Here is a 13,624-nt window from a genome sequence, read left to right as displayed (position 1 = left end):
GACTGCGCCAAGTAACTTTACTATGAAGAAAGTAAGTTTACTCACGGCATTTTCATCGCTCCGACGTTCGCATTGTGATTGACAGGAAATGGATGTTACTGGGCGGATGCACGGCGTTTTAGGGGCGTGTGGCTGAAAACGCTACCGTTTCCGGAAAAAACGCAGGAGTGGCCGGAGAAACGGGGGGAGTGCCTGGGCGAACGCTGGGTGTGTTTATGACGTCAGCCAGGAACGAAAAGCACTGAACTGATCGCACAGGCAGAGTAAGTCTGAAGCTACTCAGAAACTGCTAACTCGTTTGTAATCGCAATATTGCGCGTACGTCGGTCGCAATTTTAAGAAGCTAAGATTCACTCCCAGTAGGCGGCGGCTTAGCGTGTGTAACTCTGCTACATTCGCCTTGCGAGCGAACAACTCGGAATGAGGGCCCAAGTTCACTCCACTCCATGATTCCTCTGATCTCATTTATCAACTAAGAACTCTTGGTTCTACCTTGATGACTGATATACTGTATATTTCTGCTGTTGCACAGTCATACTGATCTTCCACCTAGAAGAGGTTGCGCTATTACAAGTCCGTTTAAGACACTGATTAGTGACTTTGATTCTTGTTGTGATCAAATCCCCTGAAAGTGGCCCTGATGGATTACAGTCTCTCACCCTAAAGACTGGCATCTGCTGTTAAAAATGTCCAAGTTGAGACTGTACCTTTTGAGCCACCATAGGACAATCGCGTCATCGTGGAGACTACGATGCGATTGTACCATTACCCTGCACATTCCATGTGAAATTCGAGTGGAACTGCGTAAACGGCTCCTGTTGAAAAGGAGTCCCGGGAAACTGTCGACTAAGCAGAATACAGGCTGTGCTTTTAATTGAGGAGTAAAACTCTAACATCTGGACAGTTGAGTGTGAACCTGGAGACTAAAAATCCCCACTGCCTTGATTAAAAGATTATCTATATAAGGAGTGACCGTTATGCATGTGGATCTCAAGAGAGTGACTGTGGCCATGATCTTTGGAAAGACCCTTGGCACAGTCACAAGGACAAAGGGAAGAGCATTAAACCGAAAGTGCAGAGATCATGCTGCAAACCTAAGAAGACACAAATACTGTTCCCGAACTGAAATATGTAAATATATGTCCTCCATGCCTATGAGCACCAGGAACTCGTTTCATTCTATACCGCGTATTGTGGATCTCAGAGGTGACTTCGCTAAGTTGTCAACTTAGGTCTTTCCAATTCTAAATTGGATGGAAAATACCATCTGGATTTCAGTCTACAAAAAAGTGTGAATACAATTCCTACATATCCTGGTGCTCTTGAACAGGAATTACACTGCTGAGGAATATGCAGTACATGTTGAGTTACTTTTGTCAATGCTTGTTTTATCCTGATTATGAGAAGACCAGTGCCTGCGGTTAAAAAAAAAAAAAGTCCAGAAAGTAGCTCAGATTCCAGAATTCCTTTTTTACAGTTGATTTAACTGGACCAATGGTTCCAGCAAATGGGCCACCTGCAGGGGACATCAGGGGTGGGCAAAGTACTAATTTGTCTGATTGTGTTTCCGTAGGTTTTGCAGTCTGTCACTTACCACACCAAGCCTGTCCTCTGTTTTTCGGTCCTCTGCAAAAAGCGGAGATCTGACTCCTTGAATAAAAGCCTCTTGCCCTTCCATACAGTCTTAAAGACAGAAATCTCGAAGGCCGGATTTTGGGCCACTGGGACAAAAAAAAAAAAAACCCTCTTTCCTTACATGGACTAAGTTAAACAGACATTACTATAAAAAATGTTCTTACTTAACCATCTTTTGTATTGCATTGTATGGTCATTTCCCGAATTTCGCACAAAAATCTGAAAACTTCTCAAAAGAAAATTTTAACCAATTTGGCTGAAATCTAAACCTTGGGTGGGTATCAATGTGGACACGGCAGGAAAGCTGGCTAGTTACCCACTTGCCCAGTTACTATACAGGAAAAACAGAATATTCTCCCCTGTCAAAATACAAAATAGAAAAAAAATCCTAAGACAGCACTAGGTGAAGGAACAGAACTGAACAGCCACAGACAATGGGGGGTTATTCAGAGTTGATCGTAGCTGTGCTAAATTTAGCACAGCTACGATCATCTTCCCTGACATGCGGGGGGACGCCCAGCACAGCGCTTTGGTACTTGTTGAGTAACTCCCGGCCAGCGCAGCTACTGCGGCTGGCGGGAGTTGCTTGTCCCTGGTCGCAGCGGCTGCGTGTGACGTCAAGCAGCCGCTGCGGCCCGCCCCCCGCACGGTCCGGACATGCCTGCGTTGGCCAGACCGCGCCCCCAAAACGGCAGCCAAACGCAGCCGTGCCGCCCCCTTCCGCCCAGCTAGGAAACGTCGCTAGGAAACGTTGGCCTTCGGCCATCTGGCATGCGCCGGCGCATGCGCAGTTCCAACCCGATTGCTGCGCTGCGATAAACTGCAGAGAGCGATCGGGTCGAATGACCCCCAATACTCATAACACTGCAACCTGAGCATCTGCAGAGACCCAGTGGTGGTAATAATTGGTCAGCAGAACTTCTCTGCGACCAGTGCAGGAGGAGGGGAGTCTGCTAGAGGGGCCAGCCACTGTGCTGCAGTGCTGTGTCCAAGAATAGACTGCAGCCCCACGCTGACCACTGGGGTGTACATCTGAGTGAGTGAGCCTGAATCTGTGTAAAAAGGCTCCAATGCGAATAGCTGCGGCTTTCACCACCCCAGGTTCCGTTGTGCTTAATCTGCGACTTTGTATTTGTGTAAAACCAATTCCTGAGCCATTCAAGTCGCAGCTTGGCGTCTCTGGGGCACTGTGGAGGCTGTATGCTGCGCCTGCGATGCGACTAAGAACCAAATATTAAAAAAATATTCTGTAAGCTGCTCGTATTGGAACAACTTAGTCGCGCTAGTCGCCTCACGCCGTTTGGCGTACGGACAATCTGTAAGTAAGTACACAGTAGCATTTGCTGCCCGCATGAAGAACACTTGCATATACTCAGATTCATGGTCTGGATTATTTAGTGCCCCTTATAATTAAAATTTGTTGGTGATTCGCACCACTCTACCCAAGAGTAGTGTATCCTTGCCAAAACTAAATGTGGCAGGCCCCCCTTCCCCAACACACATTCTGTGTGTCAAAATGTATACTGTATGTGACCACTGCGGTGCAGTGTGTATTTGAGAATGTATTTTAAGCTCCATGGGGCAGGGACTAATGTGAATCAATACCTCCTAAAGAGCTCCATGTCATACGCTGCCACTATATCAAAATCATTATTAATATGAAATAAAAAAGGATGACAAGTACAGTAAACACCCATAATAAATTTAGCAGAAAAAATACTGCAGATCATCCAGAAAAAACGCACAGTATTTTATACAGTAACACTGGGAATGCTGGGATTGTCGGCCAGCACATCCAATAGCTGCACAAATATGCTTCGGTGTACAGCGAGAGTACCACCTTTAAGGGGGGGAATTAATTGTCGGCAAAAATCCCTGTGGTGCGGGAAAAAGGCTACTGAACTAAATAGCCTTTTTTTCACGTGTCTAAACATAAGCTGCATAATCAATATTTTTTTTCCTGTGCACGAAACAGATTTTGCAGTTTTTATGCGGACTGCTAGGTTCAGTCCGACTTCAGGGATTCATGCGCAGGGTAATCCCTGCGGCTAACTGAATACCCTCCTAAGAATTCTCAAATCAGATGAAAACACTCCACAAAGAACCTAATGAAACAGATCAGAATACTGAGCGCAATCTCCTAGTACTACAATTTAGGTGGAGAATCAGGTCACATTTAGACCATCTCGTGTTATTTGTCCTTTTAAAGTGTATTCACAGAGATCATCATACAGATTTAATTCCTATTACATTAACACGAATAATTATGAATTAAAAAAAATGATATGTAAAGTGTAAATGAAACCATTAAGGTGCAAAAATCAAACATGTAGGAACCACATTAGTGCTTGGCTTCACAATATAAACACTGGATAGGAAACATTGGGGCAGATGTATTTACCCGGGGAAGGCATAAGGAAGTGATAAAACCAGTGATATGTGCAAGGTGATGAATGCACCAGCCAATCCGATCCTAACTGTTCATTTACATATTGGAGCTGATTGGCTGGTGCATTTCTCCCTGGTTTATCACTTCCTTATGCCTTCTCCAGGTTAATACATCTGCCCCAATGTGCCTATCGTGTTCTATTTGACAGCCATTATATCCGCATTATCCTGGTAGAAGCCTTATGAATTGTTACAGGCATACCATGTGAATTTATGTCTCACAGAAGACCTGCATGTATCATGAGACAGTCTCCGTACCTGTAAATTCGGAACTGTTCTTTCTCATCAGACGACCAGGACGCATATTCCTCATCAGCAGGAAACTGAGCTTTCTGGAGCAACACCTCAACCAGCTGGAAATAGACCGGGCGGTAAATCTGCAGGTACACAGACTGCTTCTCCGTATCAAAGGACAGGATGTCATCCTAGGAAGAAAAGCGACAAGTGTAACATGTAAGTTCCGCATTAATCTTTTAGAATGATGCGGGGATCAACAAGCGTGCCTTTAATGAAGATGATCAGTAAAATAGTATTGATCGCCTCTAAGAAGTGTGCATCGTTAAGAGTCAAGGGTCCCATACACTTACACGACATGACGATCCGTCATGTCGTATAAGATTTCCTCCAACCTCCCGGCAGCCTCCCCGTTGGCAGGATAGTATTAGATATATCGTATGCAGTTTTTTTTTTTGCATACGATGTATCTTTTACTTTCTCATCCATTACTACAGGATCCGACATATCACGAGTGCAGCACTCGTGATATGTCGGATCTAGGGGGATCCGATACGATGCTCACGGGAACGCGCATCGGATCGGATCAGGGGAAAAGCACACCGAAAATGCCCAATTTCACCCAATATATCGGGCCGAATGCCCGAATTGGGCTGAAATCGGGCATTATCGGTCTAGTGTATGGGGCCCTTCAGAGTAGTCTTGCTCAGTAAAAAACAAGAAAGCATACACATGCGCAACTGAGCAAGAGATGCTGGGAACCAAGTAAGTACATATATTGCTGCTGCAGTATTGGGGTCTTTGGATTAATACTATAAAAAAAAAAAAGATAGTCTCCAGATTCGATCCAAAAAATCATGATCAATGCCCATCCCTATTGACAGGTGCAAGAAACAAATCCAACTACATTCACAATGCCAACATTACACTTTATTAAAGAAAAAACATTACTTGTACGTAGTTAGATTTACAGGCTCTGCCCTGCAGAACAAGAATATATTTTTTGTATCTGTTAAAGTTATAGTTTCAAGTACTGACTCCTGTTCTTACTAACAAGCAATGCAATACAATATACGTGGCCAACTGCTGTGTCATCAATGGCTGTATACAGTAATAGATAAGGGATATTAATATATGTACACACGGATATACGTTCAAATAATATCTGTATCAACAGCGAGTTCTTTGCTTCAGTGTCCATTAGTAAATATTGATCCCCTTGCTGTAAATTATTTTGGATATATTATAAGTCACCTGCAATATCTGCCAAATGTATAAAAGTACTTGACCAGCAGCCCTGACTGCAGAATTACTTGCTGACTCGTAATATTTTGCAATTTGAGAGAGTGCATTATCCCATATGTAATACAGCACGCTATTTGCAGCAACTGCTTAAATTGCAGCAAGTGCCTGAAACCGTAACACTTTTCTTGTAGGTTTCAATAGGGGCCTTGAATTGCGAGATACAGCTATTGGCAACAGTCACGAATTTCATAATGTAAACAAATCATGTGACATACAGGTGTGGCTCTTAAGGTGGGTACATCTGCAGATCAATTGATCTGCAGATATATCTATGGACGGATCGGGCAGTGTGCTGTGCATACACACTGCCCGATCCGTCGGGGACTGACGTCATGAACTGGGCGGGCGTGTACACACGCCCGCCCAGTTCAGCTGTCAATCACCGCCGGCCGCCGCAGCATGTGTACGGGCGGCCATACACACACAGCGACGCGCCAATATATCGGTAGATATATTGGCCGCCGGCTGTGCTGCGCGTCGACGCGATACGTCTGTGAACGACGGAGTTCACAGACGTATCGGCCATACACACTGCCCGACGGTCCCGCGATATATCGGCCGCTCAAGAGAACGCCCGATATATCGACCAGTGTGTACGGGCCTTTACTTTATACCGATGTCTATCCCCTGTAATTCTGTAAGTCCAGTAAATCAAACAACTAGCTGAAACGAGCCCCAGCATCTGGGGAGATAGATGTGCACAAGGTAAATGGGCTTACCTGCAGAGTGTACCAGAACGTCAGTGTCAGAGAACTGGTGGTTTCATTGACTGGATAATGTCCAGGAATCCCAGTGCAGAACATGATCATGTTAACCAGGGCGAGAAAGCTTTGCCAGCGGTCCACTTGATCCAAGAGTGCCCTGTAAGAGAAGTCAAAACTCCTCTGAGCGATAAGAATATCTATTGTTAGCGGAAACCAATGTCTTATGTGTCCTCACAGTCACCTAAACTTAAATCAAACAGGAACATGTATGCAGGGCCGGCCCGCCCATTACGCGGAGTACACAGCCCCGTAGAGCGCCGAGCCACGGACACAGACCGCAACGCCGAGCCCCGGAACTGGGCACCTGCATCTGGAGTCACCAACTACCCGTCACCCCTACCTCACCAGTCACCCACTATCTACCTGTTACCCCTGATTCCCCAGTCGCCCACTATCCCCCCGTCATCCCTGCCTCTCCAGTCATCCACTCTCTCCCTGGACCCTTGGGGGTACAATTGTGTGACCACGTCCCTGTCTTGTGACACCATACCCTTTTTTGCGGCCCAGTACCTTTAAAAAGTTCACCCCATTAAGAGGCGCCAAAATTTATATTTTCTTACAAAAAAAAACCCAGGCCGGCCCCACATGTATGGCAGGAGACACACAGCTATGAATGAGCTTTTGTGTCACCCTAAAAACTGCTGCAGGAAACCTTAATGGAAGGTGGCCAGTCCTAAATCAAACAGTTCTGTTCACATTTTGCACTCTTTTGTACTAAAGAATAGGGTAGTGGTTGCCAAACACGATCCTCAAGGCACCCCAACTGTCCAGGTTTTAGTGATATCCAGACTTCAGCACAGATGTTTAAATCAAATTGACTGAGGTACTAATTAAGTCACTTGTGGCCAACCATGGATATACTTAAAACCTGGACTGTTACGTGCCTTGAGGATAGAGTTTGGGAACCTCTGGATTAGTGAATTCGCCACCAGAAGCGAAACACACAGTGATCACAGGAAACTATCATTGAGACTGATCTATATCACCAGAACATACCGAGAATGGTTTTCACCAAGCGCAACCACGATCCGGCATATTCCATGGGAAGTCTCGATGTCTCCGTTCTGCACGGCCTGATGGAGCTGGTCTTGCAAGCTGAGGGCCTCAGGGATCAGTTTCAGGAGTGTGTTCACATACCTGAGCCAATGGCAGAGAGAATATTTCACAGACATATACACACAGGAAGATAAAAGATTTATGGTAAACTTACCATGGTTAAATCTCTTTCTGCAAGGTACACTGGGATTCCACAGGGAATACATCGGGTGTAGAGTTGGATCTTGATCCGAGTCACCAACAGGCTAAAGCTTTGACTGTTCCAGGATGCACTGCACCGCCTCCTCTATAGCCCCGCCTCCAGGCACTGGAGCTCAGTTTCGTTAACCAGTCCAATGCAGGAGCAGGTAAAAGATGGCAGATGTTCGTCACATAGAACCACATTCTCATGACAGGAGAAGGGACCAGCGGCTAATGCCATACAAACCCAAAGAAGCCAAGTGCGTCACTGTGGGCGCCCTGTGGAATCCAGTGTACCTCGCAGAAAGAGATTTAACTATGGTAAGGCTACCATAAATCTCCTTTTCTGCAGCGGGGTACACTGGGATTCCACAGGGAATAACATCGGGGATGACCTAAAGCAGTTCCTCATGTGAAGGGACGCACTGTAGCAAGCACAAGAACCCGGCGTCCAAAGGAGGCATCCTGGCAGGCGGAGGTATCAAAGGCATAGAACCTGATGAACGTGTTCACTGAGGACCACGTAGCAGCCTTGCACAATTGTTCAGCGGATGCACCTTGGCGGGTCACCCAAGACGGTCCAACAGACAGAGTAGAATGGGCGTTGATAGCAGTAGGAACTGGGAGACCAGCATGCGCATAGGCTTGTGCAATCACCATTCTAATCCATCTGGCCAAGGTTTGCTTATTCGCAGGCCAGCCACGTTTGTGAAAACCAAAATGTAAAAAAAGGGTATCTGACCTGCTGATAGAGGCAGTCCTCTCCACATAAATACGGAGAGCCCTTACCACATCCAAAGACTGCTCTTTGGAGGACAAACCAGAAGAGATAAAAGCCGGAACCACAATCTCTTGGTTAAGATGGAAAGATGACACCACCTTAGGTAAATAACCGGGGTGAGTTTTAAGAACTGCTCCGGTCACGGTGAAAAATCAGAAAGAATGGACGACAGGACAAAGCGCCCAAGTCCGACACCCTTCTAGCAGAGGCAATAGCCAGCAGAAACACGACCTTAAGCGTAAAGGTATTTAAGGTCCACAGACTAAAGAGGTTCAAATGGGGACTCTTGTAGGGCATTTAAGACAACAGACAGATCCCATGGAGACACAGGTTTTGCTCTGAAACCACACCGACAAGGCAGATATATGAACCTTGAGGGAGGCCAGACGAAGGCCAAAATCCAGGCCTTGTTGCAGAAAAGCCAAAAGCCTGGAAGTTCTGAACGAATAGGCATCATAATTCTTAGCAGCACACCATGTGAAGTAAGAGTTCCAGACCCTGTAATAAATCCGTGCAGAAGCCGGTTTGCAGGCCTTCAACATAGTTTGAATAACCGCCTCAGAGAATCCCTTGGCCCTCAGGAGTGAAGCTTCAAGAGCCACGCCGTCAAAGCCAGGCTGGCCAGGTCCGGATAGACACAAGGGCCCTGAACGAGGTGGTCTGGGCGTTGAGGATTCAGGGAATGAACATTGCAGATATTGCCGGCAGATGGCGTTCCGCCCATTGGAGGTTTTTTGGATACTTCCAGCATTGCCATGCAGCTTCGAGTGCCGCCTTGATGATTTATGTATGCCACCGTGGTGGCATTGTCTGATTGAACTTGAACAGGCCTGTTCTGTACCAGAAGCAGGACCAGTGTCAACGCATTGAACACTGCCCACAATTCTAGAATGTTTATCGGGAGCAGAGATTCCTCCTTGGTCCACCGACACTGGAGAGAGTGTTGCTTCAACACTGCGCCCCAACCTCGCAGACTGGCGTCCGCTGTCAGCAGGGCCCAGTTGGAGATCCAGAAGGGACGGCCCCTGTTCAAAGGTTGGTCCTGTAGCCACCAACTCAGTGACAGACGGACCTCCGGAGTCAAGGAGATCATTTGAGACCTGATCCGATGAGGCAGGCCGTCCCACTTGGAAAGGATTAACCTCTGCAGAGGGCGGGAATGAAATTGAGTGTACTCTACCATGTCGAACGCCGACACCAATACTTGCATTGCCGAGTGTATCAACACTCTTGGACGAGAGAGGAAGTATCTGATCCTGTCCTGAAGTTTCAAGACTTTCTCTTGAGACAGAAACGATCGCTGGCTGTGTGTGTCCAGCAGTGCCCCCAGGTGCACCATGCTCCGAGCAGGGACCAGCGAGGACTTTTTCCAGTTGATGAGCCACCCGTGGGCTTGTAGGAATTAGACAGTCAGTTCCATATGACTGAGGAGAACATCTTGGGAGTTTGCCAGGATCAGCAAGCCGTCCAGATACGGAAGGATCCCGATTCCCTGATGGCGGAGAAGGGCTGTCAACATGGCCATAACCTTGGTGAAGATCCGAGGGGCCGTGGCAAGGGGCCTGGAATTGATAATGTAGGTTGCCAATAGCAAATCGCAGATATTGCTGACGCGATATGGCAATAGGTATGTGCAAGTAAGCATCCTGTATTTCCAGGGATACCATATAGTCTTCGGGTTCCATGGCCAGTACAATAGAGCGCAGAGTTTCCATACGGAATTTGGACACACTCACAAATTTTTTCAATAATTTGAGGTTGAGTATAGGCTGGAAGGAACCATTTGGCTTTGGAACCAGAAACAGGGTCGAATAGTATCCCCTGCCTCTCTGGGACAGAGGTACCGGCACTACCGCTACTGTGGCCAGGAGGGATTGTACAACCAAGTGTAGAGCTTGCTCTTTCAATGGATCCGAGGGAATCACCGTTGAGCAGAACTGGCGAGGAGGATGTCTCTTGAAAGAGATTGCGTACCCTTGGGAAACAAACTTACCGCACCCAGGCGTCCGAAGTGGTCTTTGACCAGGCCTGGGCGAACTGCAGAAGTCGGCCTCCCACACTGGGGTCCCCCAGGGGGAGGCCCGCCCCGTCATGCAGCAGGCTTGCCTTGTTTGGAAGCAGGCTGACAGGCGGCCCATGATTGTTTAGGTCTGACCTTTTCCTTTCCCTGGAGGTTGAAAGGAACGAAAAGTGGTACGCTTAGCCTTCGGAGCAGAAGGATTAGTACTTGGGAGAAATGCAGTCTTAGCAGTCGCCAAGTCAGTCACAATCTTGTTCAGATCCTTCCCAAATAGGATGTCTCCCTTAAAAGGGAGCACCTCCAAGGTCTTTTTGGAGTCCAGGTCCACCTTCCAGGACCTCAACCACAGAATTCGGTGAGCCAGGATAGACGTAGTAGAAGCCTTGGCCGCCATAAGACCTGCCTCAGAGACCGCCTCCTGAATATAGTGAAAGGCTGTGGTAATATGAGACAGATATTGTCTGGCAGTGTCAAAAAAATCCTGAGTCAGCTCATCCTCAATTGCCTGAACCCATGCTTCAATACCTTTTGCAGCCCAGGAGGCTACCATAGTGGGTCTATGTACAGCACCGGTAAGAGAGTAAATAGACTTCAGGCAACCCTCGACACGCTTATCCGTCGGTTCCTTCAGTGAGGTGACAGTGGTGACAGGCAGAGTAGATGACACCACTAGACAGGCGACATGAGAATCCACCGGCGGTGGATTTTCCCACTTGTTACTCAACTCCGCAGGGATAGGATAACGAGCTAGCATCTTTTTAGACAGGGAAAATTTATTTCCTGGAGACGACCAGGATTCCTGACGTATGTCAATTAAATGGTCAGAATGTGGTAAGACTACTTTAGTAACCTTCTGACGTTTGAACTGATCAGGTTTCTTAGACGCAGTAGTGGGCTCGATCTCATCATCTATTTGGAGAATCAGCTTAAAAGCCTCCACTAGGTCAGGAACATCAACCTGGGTTGTAGATTCCTCATCAGAAGCAACTGTGTCAGTGTCTGACGGATCAGTATATTCCCCATCCTCATCAGAAGAATTATCCGAAATATTAGTGGATTGTGAGTAAGAAATGGCCCGCTTAGATAACCCCTTGGCCCCAGAGGGGCGTGGGGTAGACTTTTGTCTAACCAAAGATTGATTTCATTGTTGTAACTGGGTAGACAGAGTGTCCGCCCAGGCCAGATTAACTACAGGGACAATATATGGCTGTAATGGCACAGGAGGTCCCACAGGGGGTGTAAGATGTGTCACAAGCGTACTCAGCATACTTGAGAATGCTGCCCAAGGTGGGTCCTGATTTGTCACAGGTGCTGCGGGTTGACTGTGAGGTGTAAGGCACCCAGTGCCTGAACCATCAGCTAAAACTTCCCCCTCAGGTAAATCCTTGGTGCCAGCACTGCATGATGCTGAAGCGTCTGCAGATTTCCCGCCCTGTGTGTGGCAAACACTTTAGGGTATGTAGCCTTAGAGCAGTGTTTTTCAACAGGTGTGCCGCGGCACACTAGTGTGCCGCGAGGGATTGCCAGGTGTGCCGCCATCGCCCGACCCACCAGGGACACTCCGCGCCGCTAGAGACCCGCCACTGCCGCCAGCCAGAGGTGCCCTCCGCGCCGCTAGAGACCTGCCGCTGCCGCCAGATGACTTCCGACTTTACTAACCCAGTGCACGGGTAGTACAGCGCTATACTTCCGTGAGAGCAAGCCTGTTTTCACGGAAGTGCAGCGCAATGCTACCCAGGCCGTCACATTCATGTCTGCCCGCCCACTGCTGCTCCTCGCTCCGTGCTGCCTGCTGTCACTTCTCCCCACTGAGGGGGAAATATTTCAGGTTCCCTTTGTACAGGTACTGTGTATCTGTATATCAAAATATATATATTATTAATCTGTGTAATTACAGTGGGTGGGGGCAGGCAGGCAATGTGTGGAATTATGGGGGGGGCAGGTGTGTAGCATTACTATGGAGGGCAGGTGTGTGGTGTGTGGCATTACTGGGGGGCAGGTGTGTGTCATTATTATGGGGGCAGGTGTGTATAAGTACTATGGGGCGGGTGTGTATAATTACTATGGGGCAGGCGTGTATAATTACTATGGGGGCAGGTGTGTATAATTAATATGGGGGTAGGTGTGTGGCATTACTATAAATCTGTATTATTACAGTGGGAGCTAATGTGTGGTATTACTGTGGGGGCAAATGTGTGGCACTACTGGGGGGGGCAATGTGTTCAATTACTGCAGGAACCAATGTGTGTGTTTTATCCCCGTGTAGACCAATGTGTGGGGTTTTTTTGTGGGGGGGGAGTGTTACTGGTGGTGTGCCTTGGCAATTTTAAGATCTTGGCTGGTGTGCCGCAACTTGAAAAAGGTTGAAAATCACTGCCTTAGAGTGTAACAGTACAATGTTACTCCTCCCCCCGCCGCGCTGATAGCTCTCAGCTGAAGGTGGAGACAGGGTCAGCATGCAGCGGAGAGGAGCAGCCAATCAGAGCCTGCGGTGACATGGGCTCCTCCGTCAGCATCAAGAGACTGGCCCCGCTGACCCGGCACAGCGCCCTCCTCCGCAACGGTGAGTGCCGCTCTGCATCCCGTCCTCCCCTCCCAGTGCTCTCTACTGGGTGCAGTGTGCCTCAGTGCTCTCTCCTTGGTGCAGTGTGTCTCAGTGCTCTCTCCCTGGTGCAGTGTGCCTCAGTGCTCTCTCCCTGGTGCAGTGTGCCTCAGTGCTCTCTCCCTGGTGCAGTGTGCCTCAGTGCTCTCTCCCTGGTGCAGTGTGCCTCAGTGCTCTCTCCCTGGTGCAGTGTGCCTCAGTGCTCTCTAACCTGGTGCAGTGTGCCTCAGTGCTCTCTAACCTGGTGCAGTGTGCCTCAGTGCTCTCTAACCTGGTGCAGTGTGCCTCAGTGCTCTCTACCTGGTGCAGTGTGCCTCAGTGCTCTCTCCCTGATGCAGTGTGCCTCAGTGCTCTCTAACCTAGTGCAGTGTGCCTCAGTGTTCTCTACCTGGTGCAGTGTGCCTCCGTGCTCTCTCCCTGGTGCAGTGTGCCTCAGTGCTCTCTCCCTGGTGCAGTGTGCCTCAGTGCTCTCTCCCTGGTGCAGTGTGCCTCAGTGCTCTCTAACCTGGTGCAGTGTGCCTCAGTGTTCTCTACCTGGTGCAGTGTGCCTCAGTGCTCTCTAACCTGGTGCAGTGTGCCTCAGTGTTCTCTACCTGGTG

The 13,624-nt window shown here is 48.3% G+C and overlaps 1 protein-coding gene across 6 annotated transcripts in view; it reads right to left on the bottom strand.

Annotated features, from left to right (window-relative positions):
- The window catches only part of IPO13 (importin 13), a 131,905-nt gene that overhangs the window by 82,029 nt on the left and 36,252 nt on the right, over positions 1–13,624 (bottom strand). For all 6 annotated transcript variants that reach the window (XM_063939372.1, XM_063939367.1, XM_063939369.1 and 3 more), the window contains 3 exons: positions 7,383–7,523; positions 6,342–6,483; positions 4,342–4,508 (listed from right to left, as the gene is read on the bottom strand). In XM_063939372.1, coding sequence (XP_063795442.1) covers positions 4,342–4,508; positions 6,342–6,483; positions 7,383–7,523 — 450 coding nt within the window. The remainder of the gene's footprint in view (positions 1–4,341; positions 4,509–6,341; positions 6,484–7,382; positions 7,524–13,624) is intronic.

Source organism: Pseudophryne corroboree, chromosome 9 (assembly GCF_028390025.1).
Source record: "Pseudophryne corroboree isolate aPseCor3 chromosome 9, aPseCor3.hap2, whole genome shotgun sequence".
Lineage (NCBI taxonomy): Eukaryota > Metazoa > Chordata > Amphibia > Anura > Myobatrachidae > Pseudophryne > Pseudophryne corroboree.
Note: the sequence above shows the minus strand (reverse complement) of the source record. Positions and strands in the feature narration are given on the sequence as shown.